This window comes from Oryza glaberrima, chromosome 7, assembly GCF_000147395.1.
Source record: "Oryza glaberrima chromosome 7, OglaRS2, whole genome shotgun sequence".
In the NCBI taxonomy this organism is placed as follows: domain Eukaryota; kingdom Viridiplantae; phylum Streptophyta; class Magnoliopsida; order Poales; family Poaceae; genus Oryza; species Oryza glaberrima.
The window spans coordinates 7,755,910-7,777,965 of record NC_068332.1 but is presented as its reverse complement, the minus strand read 5'-3'; the positions used below and the strand labels follow the sequence as shown (position 1 = coordinate 7,777,965).

The window sequence follows — 22,056 nt, the reverse complement described above, 5'->3', positions numbered from 1 at the left end:
TGAATTATCAAGAGATCGAAATAAATACTGTACTACTCTTTGATTGATGAAACATATCACATGAGAAGTAGAGAAGTAATCGCATCATGGATCAGAATCAACAAAGTGGTATGTATGTTTGCGAGCCCTTAAATCAGATTATCAGAATCAAGTCATGGAGCTTTCTTCTTCAGACAGTAGCAGATATGAGTTCGGCGTCTACTCTTTCTTGGAGAAGAGCCCGCCGAAGCTGAACCCGCCGTCGCCGGCCGCCTTCTTGGCCGGAGCGCCGCCGGCCTTGGTGGCCCTGGACGCGGCGGCGGGGGCCTTCTCCTCGACCTTGTTGAGGATGGGGTCGGTCTCCAGCAGCTGCTCCTCCTTGTACAGCGCGCCGAAGATGGCGTCGAAGAGGCCCTTCTCCTCCGTCGCCGCCGCCGCCGTGACGCTCTTCGTCGCCGACGGCCGCGCCACGCGTGCGGGCGGCGGCGGCGCCGCCGCCGCCCGACGGTGGCTCAGGCGTCTCCCGGCGGCCACCGCCGGCGCCACCGTGGTGCCGAAACCAACCGACGCCATGGCTAGCTTTTGTGTGCCTACGTGATGTGTGTGCGCCTGTGAAGCGTGGGCGTGTGCACGGTCACTTCTTTTTTTTGTGGTGCGTTTTGAGCTCTCGTGGGTCTTGAGAGGGTCAGGAGGGTTGAGGCGGCCACAAACGGCTTATCCACATGACTGGGTACGTGAGCACATCGGCACAGACACAGATACCTAATAATTAGAAATTGATTATTGCCACGTAGTCGTTGCCACTTTTCTGCATGCAAAACGATGGTTTCTAATGGCAAAAAGAGCATTAGAAAGGGAACCTTACTAGAGCAGGTACAATAGCAGGCTGTAAGCCAGTTATAAACATATTTTAAAGAGATAAAAAAAGAGAGAAGAGCAGTGAGCTACAGATTTATAGCCAGCTACAGCACGGATTCCAAGACGTAATATGTGTATGACAGGTGGGACCAAGTATTACTAGTATAGTAAGCAACTATTGTATGAATTGACTATTACATTGGCTATAGAAGATTTGGAGCTAGTAGTGAGCTATACTATTAAACTTGCTATTAGACCATCCTCAACCCTGCATGTTATCTAGTGTCCATAGTATTAAATACATTGTCATATAAGAAAACAAAATATATGATGTGGCAAAAGAACTAATGATGAGAGGGGTAAAAAGATGATGAAACTATTTCTCATGCAAGAAACCATATGTACAAAAGAACCAAAAATGACAACAGGGGATATGTGGATTAAAGGAGAGATGAGAGATGATTGGATGAAAATTTAATTTGAAGATACCATCCATTGGAGATATAGTTTCTATACATAGTGACTATATGACATGGCAAGTATGGAAATTATTAGATACTTTCTGGCTTGGGATGGCCTTACCATTCCTCTATTGGCATCACCATGATCTGGTTCTTCCTTGAGATGGATCAGATTTTTTAGTATTGCGGGGGGTACATAGGTAAATGATGGAATATGTATTGATGTCGAATTGAAATATTGTATGATATTTATAAGAACGATATAAATTGGTGGTACTGCCTATTGATTTTTTTTTTGCAGACTGTTGGAAAATAAATTAGTGTGCTGATGCACATGTTTAAATTTGGGAGAGAAGTTGGAAGTGAGCAGGAGAGTGTCACGTCCCAAAACGACCCTAAAATATATTCTTTAAATTATACCTAGAATAATTAAAATCCTAGTGAAAACCTCCAAAAATTAAAATGTGCAAAGTTAAAAGTCAAAAAAGGCTTGGAGGATTTTTTTTATATTTCCTAAAAGCCTAAAATGTGTAAATAAATTTTAGTGGAATTTTCAGAGCACAAATAATAATTATCAAGAAATAAACAAAGTTGAAAAGGTTTTATAAAAAGAAAACCCTAAAACCCCCCCCCCCCCCTCTCTTGGGCCGAATTCAGCCCATTCCCTCCCTCTCTCTCCTCTCCCCGTGGCCCACTCGGCCTCCCTCCCCCCGCGCCTAGCGCCGCCGCCGTCGCCAAATCCGCCGCGCTCCACCGCTCCCGTTCAAAATTGAATGGGGGAAATATTCCCCCCTGATTCCCTCTCCCTTTCACCCCATTTTTCCCCTCTCTCTCTCTCTTTATTTCGGATGGAAGCCCCCCCTAATCTCGCCGGCGCCATTAATGGCGGCTGGGTCTCCCGCGCCGGTTTCCTTCCCCTCCGGCTACCCTCTCTCACTCCCAACCCTATATATACCCTCCCCGAGCTCCCCACCACCGTTTCCGCTACTCGCCACCCTTTCTCCCCGCCGGAATCGAGCTCGCGTCGTCGCTCTCTCTCTCTCCACCGTCGCCGCCGAGCTCCGGTCCACCGCCGTCGTCGCCCCGGACCACCTCCCACCTCGGCGCTGCCTCCTTCGGTTTCGCCGCGACCTCGCCGACCTCGTCCACCCCTCCATTTCGGTCACCGACCACCGGAATGCCGCCGACCCCGTCAACCTGAGCCGCGCCACCGCCTCCCTCCGCTCCGGCCGCCTCCTTCGTCGCCGCCGTCGCCTTGGGGTGAGCCGTGGAGCGCCGCCTCCTTTCCCCCTTCCCTCCCCTCTCTCGGCCGCCGCTCCGCCACGCCGGTGGTCGCCGGCGGCGACCATCGGGGCGCGGACGCCGTCTCCTGCCGGCCGCGACGACGTGGCCGCCTCCAGGCGCGCCGTGTGGCCGCCACGTGGGGCCCGGCCGTCAGCCGCCCGTGGACCGAGGGGCTGCCGCGTGGGGCCCACCACTCCCGTGGACCCGGTCCACGCGCACGCCTCCCCTCGGCTGGCGCAATAATCATTTTAAATTCAAAAGTAATTGAAGGAAATTGTAAATATTTACCTAAAGAGCATATAATCTTCAAATGGCCATAACTTGGTCGTTTGAACTCGGAATTGGACCGTTCAAGTCTCTAATTTTTCCTTAAGAAGTCAAGAACCCATTTCTGTGCTATGTTTCTGCTTGTTATATGGAGTTTATTAGAGTAAAAGCCTTTTTTCTTCTTGTTGGTCGTGTAGATGCTGCAGCTTCGGAAGATCCGCTCTACGTGGATGTTGAAGCCGACGTTTGGGAAAGCGAGCAAGGCAAGTCACATCATCCTTGAGCATATTGAATCCCAGTTTATAAAACTATTTTGGTTTAAATTACTACATTATCGCTTTATTTAAATTCCCGTGTTATCACTGTTTTATTTAGCCATGACTATTTACCATTGTTATGACCTTATTATTATTGCTATTGTTATTATTACCTTGTTCACCCTAGGATAAACAAAACCCCAACTAGTGGGTACTCTATTTATGGTTCCACTAGTATGAATTTAGCTAGCTGCTTCGCTGATTAATTAGGCAACATTAGGTGGTTTTATAACCTTAGACTTTAGGAATGCTCATATCATTTGGACATTATGGAATGGTTGGATTATGTGGAAATGGACACAACCCTTCTCCTCCTTTCAAAACCCCCAAAATGGTTTTAGGCTGGGCTCGAGGTGCATGGTTTTGCTAGTAGCACCTCAGCCACTATAAGGACCGGTCTTCGGGCCTCAGTTGCAAAGCACTACCGTACTTCCACATGTCTAGTGGGTAAGGCGTAGTTTGTGGCTCAGTCTGGTCATGGGAAAAAGTACACGGATAGAGATGGATGACGTCGGGGCTCGATGGACATCTCTAGGGCAAATGAAGGCTACATGAGCTGCGCCCCGGTAGTCGAGATGTCATGGTACAGGGCTGGTGTCCTGCTGCTAGGGGCTCAACCTTGGTTACCTATCTCGGGATTCCGGCCGTAGCCAGGGTTGGGTCGGTACTCTTGTTTATTACTAGGATGGGTTGGGAACTATGTCACGTCTTTCGTCCATATGCCGTGGTGGTATGTGGCACGTGGTTACACGTGAGGAAGATGTGTCTTGTGGGTAAAGATGTACACCTCTGATCAGAGTATAATCTATTCGAATAGCCACGCCCTCGGTTATGGGCAAGCCTAGCAATGTACCCAAGTTAGTGGTTTATTTCTTAAAACCTGCTTAACAACTAAAATGTGGAATGGTTGGCCTGGGTTGGTTTGGGACAAGCTGGGACCTGAGTCTGGTTGCCAGTTCGGTCTGAATCATCATAGGCCTTGGGTTAAGGCAGGTTCGTGTGGGTTCACGGCCTTGAGTAATAACACAGTGTAGCTCTAGGATCGTCTTTATAAAATAGCTTTAGGCAACTAAATGACCTTTAAATGCTGTTTACTACAAATCCTACCCCTATATTATAACCCTTGTACTCCTTTGCATTTAATCTGCATTTGTGGGTGTGTCTTGCTGAGTACAGTGGTTGTACTCAATCTTGCTCAATTTTTCCCCCAACCCAGAAGAGGAGTTCTTGGAGGACGAAGGCTTTGGTGTCTAGCTCGTGCCTGCCGTTAAGTGCCTGTGGTCGTCGCCCTAGTCTTCCGTTGTTTTCCGTTTATCTTCGTGTGTGCTGGGCCTTTGTCGCCCATGTAATAAATTAACTATTTACGCTTCCGCTTGTTAAACTCTGAATTGTATCAACTTTTGGTGTACCTTGCCTCCTGGGACAAAGAATAATACACACACGTATGGAATGCCCGTTGGGTTAATTCCGGTCGTGACAGAGAGGAAGGTAAAGGAAAGTAAGAGTGCGGTAACATGCAATATAATTACGATACATACGTCTTGCGTCACAAAAAAAAAACTAGATACTACTATCCAGTGAGGTCTTAGAAAAAAATCATTTTAGCAACTTAATTAGAGAAGTGAGATCAGTCTATTTCCGTTAACTCATTCAAGACTACTCGATGTTTCTAATTTTTTTCCCCATTGAGCGTTTCCTCACTCTCGTGTCGCTCAATACCTTGAGTCACCCCTACCCCGATCCCCGATCCCCACTCCCTAGTATCCTTAGCTTGCCTCTCCTCTCCTCTCCACTATCGGCATGTGCAATGGAGCAGCGGACATGTGACGATTCACCGCTCGTCGCGGTCGCAGAGGTCACGGCTCAGCTACCCAGAAGGGCCACACGCAAGTGAAGTGCGGCGGAAGCGGATGTCGACTCACAATAGACAAATGAATTAAGGAAGGCGTGGATGAGGCATGCGACGTGGTGGTGGGGTGCTCGGCACCAACAAAGTCTACTTCCTCATTGAGGAGCAACATGCAGGTGGCTACATCTTCAGCATGGAGCGGCATCCCAATGATGGCTTCGTTCCTGACTCCAAGGATGAGGCACATGGTGGCATCCTCAACTCCGAGCTACCCCCTCCCCCCACCCCCTCCTCCTACCGACGGCTGCTTCATCCCTAACTCCAAGGACGAGGCCAATTGGTGGTGTCCCCGACTCCGAGGTGCCCCCTGACACCGGCTTCACGCTTGACTTTGAGGACAAGGAAGTGGCGGCGTCCCCAACTCCAAGCTGTTTGACTTGGAAAATAAAGCCTTAAAGCAAAGTAATTTACCTTGATGCATTTGTTCTTTTTCTTATGTAGCCTTAAAGTTAAGATCAAAAGGATGTAAGTTGAGATAAAAAATTACAGCTTGTTCATGTTCATGGTGCTCAACTTGAACAAGGTTATATCTCCTTAGGCAACAACTGGTCTTCTATTTTCTTCCATATCAGCTTCTCCTCCATTGAGGTCAGGGAAAGCTTCTTCATTTCTTTCATCTTCTGATGGTAAATTAAGATCTCTAACCATTTTAATATGTGTGTTGTTGAGTTGGATTATAGGTTGATGAAGAGAATGAAATAAGATGGTTCCTTCAGGATTTATATAAAATAAAGGGGCACTCCCTGGCGTCAAAAGCACCCTCCATAGGTTAATTCAAATGTTTGAATATGCTAATGATTGTTGTAGAATGATTCATTACTTAATTGCAATCATGAAATATTCCCTGGAACCTTTTGAAGTGCATGTACTACTTCCTCCGTCCCATAATATAAGGGATTTTGAGTTTTTCTTGCAATGTTTGACCACTCGTCTTATTCAAAATTTTTTGAAATGATTATTTATTTTATTTGTGACTTACTTTATTATCTACAGTACTTTAAGCACAACTTTTCGTTTTTTATATTTGCAAAAAAAAAATTGAATAAGACGAGTGGTCAAACGTTGCAAACAAAAACTCAAAATCCCTTATATTGTGGAACGGAGGGAGTACTGAAATAGCAACTGAATCAAATAAATAGAGGTGCTGAGAAATCTTAAAACATTCAGTTGGGGATGGAGGAAGTAATAGGAAGACACCAATAATAAGATGGACAAGCATTTTCTCTTCACGTGTATACCCAAGAAACCTTATGGCTAATGGGAAAGTAGATAAGCTCACACTTTAGAATATTATACTCTGATCATTTTCTTTTCTAAAACTGTTGGTTGTCCTGACAAAAGTTATATATGTTTTTAGTTGACAAAATCATGATATTTACTCAATAGTAAATCCCATGTTCGGACCATTCTGCAATCCATGGGAGAATTGAATTGTTTCCTTGAAGAAGTACACTAAAATTCCTATAAAACACCTCTAAAAATATCATGTAAAACAACTGTATTTTTTGACGATGCCTGAAGACTAATTAAAATGCAAAAAAAGTAGGGATTTATTTAAGAATCCCTCAAATTTTAAACACAAAACCACTAGCCCTAACGGGTCGTTTGGTTGGCGGGAGTTTTAAGAGGGATTGGGAGTTTAGAGGGATGTGCCTATTAATTGTTCTGTTTGGTTGAAAGACATTGGAGTTTTGATGAATAAGGATAAGAAATTGAGGGAGGAACTTCCTTTTCAATATATAGATAGGGATGGTAATGGGAGAAAATTCCTCCTTATTTTGCCTAAATAAATCCGAAACCATCTATTTTCATTTAAGATCTAATCTCGAATTAAACTCTCTATCAATTCCCACCATCTGTACTAAATAATACTATATTAAAACTTAAAAAATTAAATTCCTATATTAATCTCACCATTAATTCCTTAAATCTAAACTCCTAATTATCTTTTGCCTAAAGCCGTAAGCTATTTCAAACCAGGCCAAACAGGGCTTCCAAACCACGTTTGCAGGCGGGCCCACCTGCAGATCGACCATCCTCAAGCTCCGAAATCGCAAAACACCTCCTCGCCTCCAAATCTCCAATCGATCAGACAAGCCACGAAAACCCTAGCCTTGTCCTGCCGCGATCGCCGTCGTGTCGGCGCGTCGGACCCCCGCCCCCGTTTCCCCGATTCGTTCTTGGTCTAGTTTGCTGAGGTGAGTTCGGATCCCTGCCTTTCTTTGACCCCCGGGGGATCTTGTACTGTTTCCCCCCCTCTCTGCGATGTTTTCTTTGCTGGATTAATCCATTGCTGCCTCGCTGAGTGGTATATTTTGTTTTCATGAAGTGAGCTGCAGTGATGGCCGCGAAAGGTCAGCCGGTGAATGTGCAGAAGGAGCAGGTGAATATGCAGAAGGAGCAGGTCTGTGTTGGTTCATCTGATTTCGCGTATCAGTTTGTATGGGATATCAGTAACAGTTTTCGAACTACTTTGTCACAAGTGATTTTCCTGCTTTTTTAATTACACTGACGCTGAAGCTCTGGATGTGATTAGAGGGAAACTGAAACTTGCTGATTTTGTTGTGATCCCAACAATCTTGAAAATTGGGCAGATTTGTGCAAGTTATGGCTGCACCTTGCCCTTCTGAGAATCGTTTGCGTTAATAAGATCTGCCATCCAGATGTATGCATGGATCTGTTCTACATTTTTTTATGGTGTTTCTGTAGTCGGGTTAGCAGGAGGCAAGGACAGCTTGAACATCCTCTTTAACAGTGATAAACGAACAATATACATAAAAAGAATATACCAGTCAGCGAGGCAGCGATTTTAAAATAAATAGGAAGCTAGGAAATCGTGTATAATATTTGTTTGTAAAGCATTAGGATAATTCACTTCATTTGACCCACAGAAACTTGAATGAGTCTTGAGATGTACATATATCAAGACAAAATATTAGTACTCCCTTCTTATTCATGTATGATGTTGGTTGGTTCAAAATTATACTAACCAATGTCATATATAAAAAAAGAGGGAATATATGTTTTTCTCTCTTTTTTTTTTTCACTTTTGCTACCATTTTTCCTTGGAGTAGCATACACTGAAGCTGAAAATTCTTTCCAGTCCTAGTGGTACCTAATATCGTACTAGTTAAAAGAAAGTTTAAATCAAATGTTTGTATTTTTCAAACTGTTGGTGTTTATACTGTTGTATGTTACTCTATTTGTTGTTTGAAATATAGTTTTCAGATTCTATGTTGCCATGGCTAAGAAAGACCACCACTATGCGTCTTACAATTTACTTATCCAGTCTAATTTGCAGTATTTGGAACTGTTGGTTTGTCAGATAGTCTTTTCCCCTATCATTTTCTTTGATAGTTCTTGTATGTAATGTCATTCAGTTTATACTTTGACCTTTGTTATTATGAGTTTGTGACTAAAGCTTTCCTGATAATTATAACCTCTTTGACTAAAGATTAATAATATTATTCCTCTTTGTGACTGAATAGATGTTTGGATTGGCAGAGAAAGAGATGGAATATAGGGTGGATCTTTTCAATCGGTGAGTGACCTAGTGAAGTAACGTCTTCTTTTTATTTGATTAGTTCTACCTTTAGCTATCAGAGAGTTCAGGTTGTTCTTCGGCATGGAGTTATCTAAATGTATACTGAGATATCATGTAGCATATAATTTAGTATGACTGTTCTTTAATCTTAAATCAAAATGTTCGCCCTTTATTTTTGCATCCTTCAAGTTTATTACAGTAGTATGCTAAAGCAATTAACCTAAACCTGGCAGTTTCCTGATTGTCTACCCTTGTTTCACTTTATGCAGGCTTACACAAACATGTTTCAGCAAGTGCATTGAGAAAAGGTAACATATGGGGTTTGCCTTTGTATTTCAGGGTCCTCTGTTTTTACTATTAGTGACTTCAACCTTCATTTCTTTTCACCCATGATGCTGTAATTCACAAAAGTTGAATTAGGTTTGTTTAGTCAAGGTAGTGTTTTGCTGTTCTGTAAACCCTTTTGTGATGGAAAAATAATCATGAGTTAAATGGTCAAGGCTCAATACTAAAAATGGCATACAATACGACATCTCTGTACATATGGAGTTCATAGCCATGCTTTTAGCACATGAACTGATGAGCTACATGCGATTATTTGGACTTATGCAACTTCTGTTATCTCTAGGCATAAAGAAGCTGAACTAAATATGGGTGAGAATAGCTGCATTGATCGATGTGCTTCGAAGTATTGGCAGGCAAGTTTATTCAGTTTTCTGGACTGTTAATATTTACTTCCCATTTAGCTTCCTGAAGTAGATTCAGCCTGTTGTAGTGAAGAAATAATTGTGAAAAATGAACCTCCTTAAGATGATTGTTAACTGTTGGCTTTGGAAGGTGTAGCTCTCTCTGTTCAAAGAAGCTTACTGTTTACATAAAGGACCAGCCAATCTGCTTTCCATAGGAAATACTTGATGGCTGATTTGTTCTGGAATCAATTGAAAATTTTCTCTGATTGTTTCCTCCTGTTTCTACAGTGCAAGGAAGGCTGCTCCTCACCCCTATAGTGTATACAGCTTTGTAATTGCATAGTTCTCCATTTAGTTATATTGATCTGCACTCTTTCCCTTCATATAAACAAACATGACCATAAATTAATTCCGAGTAATATTCTTGTGGTTCTTTTCAGTTTCTTTTTTAGTAAGCATAATCATCATCATTCTAACAGATTAGAAGTATTGTGGTTAGTTTTGCTTTCAATCCAGTTAAGTTAATTTCTCATTGTTCTTCCTGAAATACCTTTTCAGGTGACTAATTTAGTTGGACAGCTCCTTGGAAATCAGCCTCAAATGTGAGCTTAGAGATGCAATTGCTCTTATTGGTAGTAGAACATCATTGTCTTCCTTTTTTGGCATGGTAGTTCGGCAAATTATTGAGCACAATGAGAGGAGAAAATTGTCAGTTCCTCCCATTTGTATCTTTGACATGAGTCTGCTTGACCAACACATAATGTTTGAGATACATTCCAACCTGTATCAGTACTTTCAGCTTGCAGAAAGGCGGCATCTGTTGGCTGCTGTCATTTTTTGGTTGGTGAGCTATAAAACAATACAGAGATGGAAGTTTGCCTGCATCGCTCGCTTGTTTGATACAATTGAGGACTTTTTTTTTTCCTGGTTGTTTCCTTCTTGTTTCTGGATAAATGTACATGAGATGTAGATTCATCTTCTTTGATATTGGTCCGGAAAAGCGAGGGAGCGGCGTGTTTCATTTTGTTACCGCGGCTTTGCATATTTGTTGAATTTTTTTTCCCGGAGACACCAGATTCTTTTAGTTTGTTAGCTGCTAATTAATTACTCCCTCTGTTTTTTATTTGATATTGGTTAGTTTAAATAAAGAAAAATGGAGGGAGTATTTTGGTGGGGGTCAATGTATGCATCCACCGATTACAGGATGGATGGCCTAGATAGATGCAATATAAGAGACATTCTTACCATTTAATCGGAGTTTATTATCTATTTCACAACATAGATTTCTTCGTTTTGTTTTATACGATTATAAGTGACCTTCAAAGCAAATTTGACAAGATCAACTTTCTTTAAAGCATTTTCTTTATCACTACTATCATAAAAATTAAAAATATTTCTGTTAGAATTTTGGTATGTCCGTTCCATGTATTAGCTTTGTCCAATTCTTGGGAGCTCTGCGTGTGCTCTGCTTCAATGCATCGTCCACACGAGGCCCGCCACTAAACCCTAGTTTTCTTGGACGGAAGACTTTACTTAGCATTAAATGGACTTGAGTTTGCAATTATGAAGCAAGCGCGGATGGGAGGGAATCGTGCACTTCAAGCGGCTATGGGTTCTCAGTCTATTGTGCAGCTGGGTCTTTTGATGTTCTTGCCAATGTTTATGGGGATTGGACTAGAAAAAGGTTTCATAAGCACCCTAGGACATAATCATGCAGCTTCAGCTCTATTCAGTGTTCTTCACTTTTTACCTTGGGACTAAGTCACATTATTTTGAGTCCTACGCACGCGCTTCTGCATATCCATTTTGGTTTTCATCCAGCTAAAATCCAAGCCCTTGTTGATCGAACGGATCAAGCGTGGCATCAAGGAGCTCGCAGCTCCCTGGCGGTTCTTCATGTGCGCATTAGCGTTTGCCGAGCCAGCCGATTCGGCTGCCGACAGCGGCGTTCAGCGAGATGGGTTCCTGAGCCTTCTACTGTTCATGTGGATGGACCCGCAGCTGCGGCTGGGGTGTACTCCAAGAGTCCAAGCTGCTCGACCTCGATGATGTCCCGGCTAATGTTGTAGCTGCCGACGAGGTACTCCAAGCAAGCATTCTTCTGCGAAGATGTACTTGGAAATAGCAAGGTCTAGCCTGCAGGTTCGCTTGAACGTTCGCTTTGTACATGAGAGAGCAATGACGTGTATTCTTCAAACAACACATTCCTGGTTAGACCTTGCTAATTCGTAGATGTTCCTGCCAAGATTTAACTTGACGACTAACACATTCAACACGTACTGCTACATGAGTGTCAATGACGTGTAATTCTTCTCCCAGCTTATATTCATCTTGTTCACATAAATTTCGCTGTGTATAATGTAAGTTACTCCTTTAATTAACACCTGAAACTTGTGCTTTGAACCTTAGCAAGCTTGCTTGCTCATCTCCCCAGGGAGTTTGAGATGTTCTCTTCCCATACCAATTTTATTTTTTCAGCGTACATACAATTAAAATTGCTTTCTCTTGTTATAATGCATTATCATATTACTAAGTATAAAATAAAAGTGAGAGTTTACCTTTAAAATGGTTACCACAGGTCCTACACACCCATTGCAATAAGGGGCATTTTGCTAGTACTCCCTCTGTCCCAAAATATAAGGGGTCTTGGATAAATGTGACATTTTCTAGTATTATAAATCTGGACATGCTCCCTGTCCAGATTTATAGTACTAGGAAACGTCACATCCGTTCAATATTCCTTATATATGGGGACGGAGAGACTAAATAATAAATGAGATGCCTATCACGACCGAACTTCCTATTTTGTTTAAAAACCATATCCTATCTTCCTGTAAAGTTAATACCCACTAAGTACTAAGCACAATATACAAGTGTGTCACATCATCACCCACTAGCAATTATTATGTAGGGTATTTTAAATCACATGCAAGAGTGTCACATAATGACCCACTAGAAATTATTATCGAGAGTACTTTAAATATCATGCAAATTAATGTGACATACCATTTATAATTTTGTTGCATTTTTAGAACTCAATATGCAACCAATGTTAAATCATTATCTTCATATCATTTTCACATTATTTAAACACATACATCTATCATTTCTATAATATATAGCAATGTATTCATCCACATATTCCGCATCAAAGCACGAGATATCAACTTAGTATACGTATAGATCACAAAGCAGATTTTCTATGTCAAAAGGATAATTATTAATGCTAGCAATGGATAACACACATTAGCCCTGCCTCGCGTCATACTGAGTAAGAAAATACAGCAAGCAAAGGAGCAGTCTCACACTTTCATTTGCACGTCCACGTACCCCCGCCCATGCGCGACCTCGCCACCATATATAAACCGCGCCAACCTCGCCGTCGTCCTCGACGATCTCACCCCAGCTAGAGCTCGCCGCCGTTGCCAGCCATGACCGGAGCTCGCCGCCACCGCCGCCGCGTCGTGATGTTCCCGTTCCCGTTCCGCAGCCACATCGCCCCGATGCTCCAGCTCGCCGAGCTCCTCCGCGGCCGCGGCCTCGCCGTCACCGTCGTCCACACCACCTTCAACGCCCCCTACGCCGCGCGCCACCCGGAGCTCACCTTCGTGCCCATCCACGAGCGCCTCCCCGACGCCGCCACCGACCCCGGCACCGACCTGGTCGAGCAGATGCTGGCGCTCAACGCCGCCTGCGAGGCGCCGTTCCGCGAGGCGCTCCGGCGGGTGGTGCGGGTCGGGGGGTGGAGCGAGGTGGCGTGCGCGGTGGTCGACGGGCAGTGGTACTGGTACGCGGCGCTCACCGCCGCGGCGGAGGTCGGCGTCGCCGCGCTCGCGCTCCGCACCGACAACGCCGCCGCGCTCCACTGCATGCTCAGCTACTCGCGCCTCCGCTACTCCGGCTACCTCCCGATCAAAGGCAAGTTGTTTCCGATATGAGATCGTGTTCATGGCGATTCTTGCAGCAGCGCTCATCGCGTCTGATTCTTGGCTGCAGAGGAGAGCCGCGACGAGGTGTTGCCGCCGGTCGAGCCGCTGCGCGGGCGCGACCTGATCCGCGTCGACGGCGGCGACGCGGAGCGGGTGCGCGAGTTCATCGCCCGCGTCGACAACGCCATGCGGACGGCCGCGATGGGCGTCGTGATCAACACCTTCCGCGCCATCGAGAAGCCGGTGCTGCGGAACATCCGGCGCCACCTGCCGAGGATCCCGGCGTTCGCCATCGGGCCGATGCACAGGCTGCTCGGCGCGCCGGAGGAGCACGGCCTGCGCGCGCCGGACAGCGGCTGCGTTGCGTGGCTGCACGCGCACTCGCCGCGCTCCGTGCTGTACGTGAGCCTCGGCAGCGTGGCGCGCATCGACCGCGAGGTGTTCGACGAAATGGCCCTTGGGCTCGCCGGCAGCGGCGTCCCATTCCTCTGGGTCATCCGCCCAGGCTTCGTCACCGGCATCGTCTCCGACGCCCTGCCTCTGCCTGAACCACTCACCGCCGTCGTGGACAACGGCATGGGAAAGGTGGTGACATGGGCGCCACAGAGAGACGTCCTGGCGGCTGGCGCACCCGGCGATCGGCGGGTTCTGGACGCACTGCGGGTGGAACTCGACGCTGGAGAGCATCTGCGAAGGGGTGCCCATGCTCGCGCAGCCATGCTTCGGCGACCAGACGGTGAACGCGAGGTACGTGACGCACCAGTGGGGCGTCGGGCTGGAGCTCGGCGAGGTGTTCGACCGGGACCGCGTGGCCGAGGCGGTGAGGAAGCTGATGGTTGGGGAAGAAGGCGCGGCCATGAGGGACAAGGCGCGTGGTCTCAAGGCGAAGGCAAGCAAGAGCGTGGAGGATGATGGAGCTTCTAATGCTGCCATTGATAGGCTTGTGCGATACATTGGTGTCATTCTGAATTCTAAAAACTTGATGCTAGGACTATGATATTGGGATGCTCTAACGTAAAGCCATAACGTGTGGTCAGTGGCATGTGGGCCTGAGGGCGGTGAGGCCTATATGTCCCTGACCACGTCAGGGAGGACGTTACGTCTGAGGATCTATTTCCATCATAATGCCATGAATAATCATTGGGTTTTTAATAATAATCTTGTATCAGTTGATAGGCCGTGATTCTGTGATTGATCATGTCACTAATTCCTACAATGTACTAAAAAGAGTTTTGCTCATGGGAATGTCACCACAAATATCTCAGTTAGCAAACTGGGTGGTAGTAATAATATCCTTGATTAAAAAAGACTGAAACAATGGAGAAGTTAACAAATCCATTAAGAAGGGAAAACTCTCTCTTAGGACTAAAGGCTGGGATGTTGCTGTGTTGGTATTTGCCTACCTGGTAGTACTAATCTCTGCCCTGGGATCATAGCATTTCATTCCTTCCAAATTTCCCGTATCACCAAAAAAAATTGCAATTCTTATCTTCCGCTGAAATGGATGAGGGTTGAGTCTGCAAAAAATTTGAAACCGTATTCTTATCTTTCTAAGAACATTTATCTAACATTCCCAGTAATTTCATAATTGTGATCTCATCCCTATACCTGTCTGTAAGATAACATCAATGTCTTTGCTAAACATTTTGGTTTTGGGATGGATTATGTTGGCTGCTGATTTGGCTATCAGTGGTAACTGGGTAATTAGTAATTACAAGAAGAATGTTCGCTCTTGGAAGGTGTGATTCACTTAATTATTGTAGTTCTGAAATTGTTTGCACAAAAAGCAGAAGGATTATCATGGCACAGCCTTATATTTTCTAGGATTATCAGAGCAACAGAAACCAACCAGAATCTTCAGGGTAAAAATAAACCAAGATCATCAACAAACTTGTTGTAAAAGATGAATTGAACATGCCTATTCAAACAAAAGGATTAAAGAACCATATAGCATTCATTTTGCAGGAGAAAGAATCAAACATTTCGGACAACCAGACAATAAATATTTCTTTCAAAATCCAAACGACAGCAATAGGTTGATCAGGTATATGACAGCAGATCAGGTAAGAAATCAGACGAAAATACTATCATATGTTCGTGGATATCGATCCGGCGATCATGGCAGAAATCAGACGTGGCGCGACGAGATGAGGCGTCGAAGGTCGCAGGTGAGCCTCTCCTCCGGGATCATCTCGCCGTCGTCCATCACGGTGGTCGTCCTCGCCGTCATGGAAGGCCTACATCAAACACACCACCAAAGATGTCAAGATTCAGAGATGAAGATCACCAGCCATGTCGTGTTTTGTGTGTCAGTGTCAGTGTCACTCACCGTGCGACGTCGGCGATCCTCGCCGGCGGCACGTTCGGGGAGGATCCCGCGGAGCATCTGCATCAGCTGCGCCCTGTAGAACCTCATCTCGCGGCAGGACATCTCCTCGAGCTCGCCGTTGGACTTGAACTCGATCGTGCCCTCCGTGACGGATCCCGGCATGCCGACGTCGATCGCGACGCGGCCCGCGAACTGCTCCCACCAGCACAGGCGGCGGAGCGCCGGCGCGCGCAGCGTGAACGAAGCGTACTCCACTGCCCACCCGGTGGAGCAGACCACCACGAGCTCGTCCAGCGCCGGCGCGTCGACGGTGACATGGCCGAACGGCTCGTCGTCGTTCTTGCGGCATGGCGGGCCGACGCTGACGTCGTCCATGACGAGCAGCTTGAGCAGCTGGAGGCGGATGTCCACCTGCCGGTACTCCACCGTGCAGCTCTCCATCTCCAGGCTCTCCAGCTGCGGGCACCAGTTGCCCGGGGCGAACGGCACGGCCGCGGCGACGAGGACGCTCTGGAGCGTCAGCGAACGGAGGGACGGGAGGCGCGGCGCGTCGTGGAGCTCCAGGTGATAGAGGGTGAGCACCCGAAGGCAGTCGGCGTAGACGGCCGGCGCGCGGTAGCCAGACCCGCGGACGTCTAGATCCGTCGCCGTCGAGGGCACGTCGACGTCCCACTCGTCCAGGCGGCGCGCGCAGGCGGCGCGCGCGGGCAGCGCGAGCGCCGCCGGGGCCGTGGCAGATGGTGATGCGGATCTCGCGCGCGGCGACGGCCCTGATGATGGCGTTGGCCTCCTCGTTCATGCAGCGGTCGGCGGCGAAGTAGGTCAGCCTGAGCTTGTCCACGGGGCGGCGCATCCGGCGGAGCGCGGCGCGGTGGCCGAGCACGACGTACCCGGGGAGGAAGGCGCCGAACAGCACGAACTCGCGGAGGTCGATGTTGACGACGGGCGCGGCGCGGTGTAGGCGGAGGCGGCGCCACGCGGCGCACACCGCGGAGAGCTGGATGACGTCCCAGTAAGGGAGCATGGAGACGATCCGGGCGAGGACGCCGTCCGGCAGCGCGGCGAAGCGGTCGGCGGCGGAGATCTCCGCCTCCTCCGTCTTGCGCCGCCGCCGATTCGGCTCCATCGTCTCCTCCTCGCTCTGGTGGTGATCGGTGGAAATGGTGATCAACTGATCGTGGCGTCCCCCGCGGATTGCTCGGCATAACCGCATAAGTAGTTGCTTCCTCGTGGGAAATGGAAATTAGGCGGTGGATTTCAAATTTCAAAACTTCAAAAAGTTTCTGATCCGAAAACTACTCCCGCCAATCCAGGCGAAATTACCGGTCTAAAAAAAAATCCAGGCGAAATTACCAATCTAAAAAAATCCAGGCGAAATTGGGGGAAGGAGCTAACGAGGGAGATGGGCTCATGGGCTGGTGGGCTGGATATTTGCTGCTGTTTGCAAGGTTCGGCCCAAGCAGATGCTGGGTGTCAAACATCTGAATTTTAGTGCCTCACATAAGCCAATAAAATAGCAGCTAAAACACAGGACAATATTAAGGCGGTGGCTGCAAACCAATCACCAAAATGTTGTAGTTGCACATTGTTAAGGTATCAACTGAAAAGTACAAAATGAAAAACAGTTGCAAAATGCTTTGCAGGAGAAGAATCGAAAAGGAATATGCCCAAAACTACCGACTGTGTTTGTGCCCATAGTTCATTTCAGAAAAAAAAAATGTGTCCATATTTTACTTTCAGACAAAACCAGTTCTTTTTTCTGCATTCGTCAAGCATTTATAATCAGACTGTATTCGATCGTGGGACTGTTCGGTTTTTGTGGGACAACAGGAAATCATGTTGGGTCCAAGTCACACTACTGGGCTTAAATTTCAGAGAACGCTGTAATCTCTGAGATCGGCAAAATCAGTTTTACAGCTGACCACAGTATGAACTTGTGAATTCTGAAGCACTTTATTAACCGAGTATTTCAGAGTATTTTAACATCTCATCTCAGCTCCTGAAAGTCAGAAGCCAAAAGGTCCCGCAATGCAGAGCTAATTTGTCTGAACATGACATAGGATAGTAGGATTAGCATTCGGTTTGGCAAATTGAAATTGATTCTGTCGTGTCAGATTCACTCCATCTCCAGGTTGCTTATTTGCTTCAATACCCAGAAAATATGACAGCTCCCCTGTGACCTTGATTGCAAACTTGGCTGTAATTTACTGAATCAGTCCTCCAGTGTCAGATTTTGCAGCTGAACTAGCAATAGTAGCATCATCCACATAGACAAAGATGTAAATGATGACACCAGATTGATGGAATATAAATTGAAAAATATCACTTTTGAATGGTGTAAACTGTAAACCCCAACTCCTGCAACTTAATACTCAGTTTATATAGTTCATACTTCATAGTACCACACACGTTGCGCTTGGTTAATTCCATACAACACCTTATCTAGCTTCCAGATACGTATTGAGTGAGCAGGATCAAAGAACACATGAGGTTCTCTTTTGCATATTTAAATCCAGATAAAGTTCACCGTGCATAGAAAATTTTACATCAAATCTATCTATTATATACTAAAAGTCCATTAAACTTCCTATAAACGCTCCTAAACCACCACGTGGCACCCCTATAAACGCTCCTAAGCCGCCACGTGGTGTTTTAATAGACGAGAAACATCTAACCCTCAATTTTCATTTAAACTGGTGGATCCATTATTTTACTCTATTAGATTAGATTAAAACCAGTAGTTTATCCCTTCCCCTCCTGTCCCTGCACGTACATCTACTCTTCCCTCCCTCCCTCAGTACACGTACTGACGTACATATTCCACCCTCCCTCACACGTATGTATGTAGGCAGGTAGTACGTACTCATCCCCCTTTTTTTTTCTTCCCATTCACCCTACTGTTATTTTTTAACCTAGGATACCCCTAAATATTTTTATATTACTTTTTTCCGTTATTGACTTTTGAGCATGTGTTTGATTATTCATCTTACTAATAAAAATACGTAATTATCATTTATTTTATTATGATTTTACATGGATGTCTTATATTCGCTATATTTTAGCACAAAATACATTGTGGCAGATGACATCCACATGTATTAATTAACTCCACAACACTTTTTCAAAAGTAATCACATCAAACTATATACTTTATGGTATCAAATATTACTTAACAAATATACAACGGTAGTTTGAACTATGTAAAAATGCAAACCATGTAATTTAGTTGTGTTTTTAAGTAGATCCAATTTAAATTTTAATTTGTGTAAGATTAACATTCTCAAATCATTTTGGAATTTTTCAAAAATATTTGGTTGGTATTTTAATTGTAATAAATCCTAAATTATACATAGATGCAAAGAAAATTCACCAAAAATATTTTCAACAGGTAAGGTATATATCATTGGTTTTTTCATATTTTTAATAATTATTTAAATGATATGAAAAAAGTCAGAATATAAAAAAAATACAATATTTATTTTAGAAGTTCAAATATAGTTAATATGGGTCCTCGATAAAAAATAGTTATTTATTTTAAAAGATTATAATAAATTAGGGTTCCTGATTAATATATGATGAAAACATGAGAGAGAATACATGGGGAGAGGGCATGAATGAGGGCAGAGGGGTGGATGTTGGGCGATGGTGCACGTATGTACATACATACAATGCCCCTCGGGCTATATTGGCACAATCGATGTTTACTTTATGTTTTCACTGCCAATACATATCCAGAATGACATATTTAGTTAAGGTCGGCTTTTGACTCTAGCTACCATAACAATTATAATTTTATATCTTTATTTGTGATTGATCGAAAAATGCAGTTTGCCAGTTAGAGGAAACAATCGAATTCATGAATTCTCTAAAATGTGCTCAAATAATCCAAGAGTGCCAAACGATCTTCTACATAAGTGCTCTAGAATATATTCTATGTAACATTTAAATTACTTTATTAGACAGTATTTAATAGCATTTTAGTACATGGTACATATATATACTTGCCGGTGGCTATGTGCTTATATTCCATACCTTACGGGTATGAAAAAAAAGTATGTTTTCTCTGTGCACAAACCTTTAAAAAGATCTTATCATCCATATATATGACATTAACTTTCTATAAACATGTCACCATGCACATATTCACTTGAAGAATTAAATTTTGAATCCAATTATGTGTTACGATACACCGAGACATGAAAAGAAAGATTAACTAAACATGATCGAAACTGTAAACACTACTACAATGAATCGTATGGTAACCTCCGTGTCTCAGCATATATACAAGTTTTACAACCATGCAACATGATGACTTGGAGGTTCAAGAAAACCATTATCACCAAACAATTGTCATCTACTAGACAGAAAAAATTTACAATGTATTGTTTAGATTTTGGAACCCAAAAATTTTCTTGCGCAAACTAGAATGAGAGAGCAAGCAAAGCAGGGAGACACTGAGTAGACCAGTTTTAATGAGATAATAATAGTGCATCAATAGTGGATAAGAGGAGTCCTATTGAGTCCAGCTAGGCCTTACTTTTTGTCACCATAGGGCATATTGAGTAGAAGGTGCAAGTGGATTGTATAGTGACCAAACAAATTCCATGCTACAAATGCAAAATGCTTTCAAATAATTTATCTGATATTTGAAACACATATTTTCTAGGGTCTTTTAGAACTTCATAGAATATGTGATAATTATGACAAGTGGATAGACATTATAGGCTTCAGATAAACGATTATAAAATCTAATTGTTGCTAATTCATGCCCAATGCAGGCTAGCTAAACAAAATATTTGTGGGTTGGTTACTTTCGATTACATAATTCCTAATATTTAACTCAAAATTTTATTAAAAAATGAAATTATGGGAACAATCATATAAAAGCTCATTCCAGATAATGATATGTTTGTAGTAATATTTAACCATCCAATAATTGTGTTCTCGCTAGCCTCGCACACTTATGGGTTGTCTCCTACACTGCACAATAGAATTGGACTCTACAAGAATATGTATTTAACATAGTTTTGAATCCCCTCAATCCATGAATAAATAAACAACAGGAACCTATTTTAGTATTAGATGTTTACACAAAAGTTGATTCATATTTATAAAAATGTTGACATATAAAGCTAACTAATTAGATGTTTACCCATTAGCATAAGCATTGCATTATTTTTTAGTTCTTAGATGATTAGACTGCAATAAGTATGTAACAAAAAGCTAACTAATTAGAGGGCACGAGCTTTATTGTGCAAATAGAACATGTTTATTAAACAATAATGGATTTGGAAAAAAAACATTTCAGAAAAAAAAGAACCCTTAAACAAACAATTATAAAAAGTTCGTAATAAAAATTCAAGCAATATCAGACAAAGTGCCCGCACAACTGCGCGGGCTACCTTCCTAGTTGGAATAAAGATCAGCCCAGTGAAACTGCTGCTAGAGACAACATTAGGGTCAGTGTAGCAGGTTTGAGAACCGGACTAAAGGTGTCGCAATAGTCCACGTTGTGCAGCTATTTGAATCCATTTACGAACTCAAGTCTCAACTGAATAACTGATCCATCTAACTGATATCTGATCTTAGAACTCCATTTGCAACAATCGCATCTGTGAGGCGCTTTATCCGTTTATCGGATTAGTTGTACTCAGTAGCAGCCTTGATGTCTTGATGCAGTTATCAAGAGAAACATCGTCCAAACCACTATCAGCAACCTTGGTTTCAGATAATTGTCCTGATACAAGTTTTCGGATGATGGTTAGTACCGGGTAGAATTCACAATATTCTGAAGAGTCTTCTTGCCACTAAAATTAATCTGCTTGATATCTTGAGAAGATTCCTTTTGACGCAAATATCTTGAGAAGATCATAGGGAAACAATAGGAAATGGAAACTTCTTCTCATTAAATACAACATCTCGACATATGTCTGAAACTGAATGAAACACACGCTCAAAATCAAACCATTATACTCCAAGAGATGCTATGTTAAAATCACCAACAATATTAAGGTTTTTCCCCTATAGTTTGATTGTCTTCAGAAGTATACTCTGCTTCCCACCTAGAATTATCCTAAAGATAGAATCCGTCAGAAAGTCCAAAGAATGCAGGAAGCATCTTCAGAATCACCATGAGCAGCAATAAGAATGCACAGCCTGAGGCCCCTGATCGACAGTTCAAATTTCTGCTAAAATTTCAAAACAAATCAAAACTAGGTTCCAAAATCAGGTTGCTAACACAAGTTATTTCGTTAAGCTTTCCAAAAACAAAATAAAAATCTACCCGTGCGGCTGAGCGAGGCAACGCGCGCGCAGCAGGGCTGTCTCATGCTGACGTCACCCCACGCATCCCCCCTCCTCTTCGATAAATTCAAATCCCGCCCTTGTGGGGGAAGATTCACCCGCCCGCTTCCTCTCCTCTCTCTCTCTCTCTCTCTCTCTCGATACCCTAAACCCTAGAAATTCTCGAGCGCTCGCGATCGAGACTCCA

General features: G+C 44.1%; 2 protein-coding genes and 2 pseudogenes across 3 annotated transcripts; 2 read left to right on the top strand and 2 right to left on the bottom strand.

The window, feature by feature from the left end:
* Window positions 1–53: 53 nt before the first annotated feature.
* LOC127779836 (uncharacterized) lies at window positions 54–659 on the bottom strand. Its single transcript, XM_052306748.1, has one exon. The coding sequence runs from the start codon at window positions 550–552 to the stop codon at window positions 199–201; it is 354 nt and encodes a 117-aa protein (XP_052162708.1). The 5' UTR covers window positions 553–659; the 3' UTR covers window positions 54–198.
* Window positions 660–7,069: 6,410 nt separating this feature from the next.
* LOC127778492 (mitochondrial import inner membrane translocase subunit TIM10-like) lies at window positions 7,070–10,192 on the top strand. 2 transcript variants are annotated; one of them, XM_052305101.1, is made up of 6 exons: window positions 7,070–7,273; window positions 7,405–7,458; window positions 8,564–8,616; window positions 8,889–8,927; window positions 9,248–9,317; window positions 9,867–10,192. In XM_052305101.1, exons 2-6 carry the CDS (start codon window positions 7,417–7,419, stop codon window positions 9,912–9,914), a joined length of 252 nt encoding a protein of 83 aa, XP_052161061.1. In that variant the 5' UTR covers window positions 7,070–7,273; window positions 7,405–7,416; the 3' UTR covers window positions 9,915–10,192. The 2 variants fall into 2 exon arrangements, with proteins under 2 accessions (XP_052161061.1, XP_052161059.1); XM_052305099.1 differs by having other exon boundaries at window positions 7,405–7,479.
* A 2,547-nt stretch (window positions 10,193–12,739) lies between these two features.
* LOC127779368 (DIMBOA UDP-glucosyltransferase BX8-like) lies at window positions 12,740–14,234 on the top strand (annotated as a pseudogene).
* Window positions 14,235–15,277: 1,043 nt separating this feature from the next.
* On the bottom strand, window positions 15,278–16,779 carry LOC127780887 (uncharacterized; annotated as a pseudogene).
* Window positions 16,780–22,056: the final 5,277 nt, after the last annotated feature.

Bases quoted from the DNA above. Each gene is read 5' to 3' on its own strand.
- LOC127779836 (XM_052306748.1), bottom strand. From the start codon at position 552: ATGGCGTCGGTTGGTTTCGGCACCACGGTGGCGCCGGCGGTGGCCGCC.
- LOC127778492 (XM_052305099.1), top strand. From the start codon at position 7,417: ATGGCCGCGAAAGGTCAGCCGGTGAATGTGCAGAAGGAGCAGGTGAAT. The intron at 8,617-8,888 runs GTGAGTGACCTA...CACTTTATGCAG, and splicing joins AGGGTGGATCTTTTCAATCG to GCTTACACAAACATGTTTCA. The intron at 9,318-9,866 runs GCAAGTTTATTC...ATACCTTTTCAG, and splicing joins GTGCTTCGAAGTATTGGCAG to GTGACTAATTTAGTTGGACA.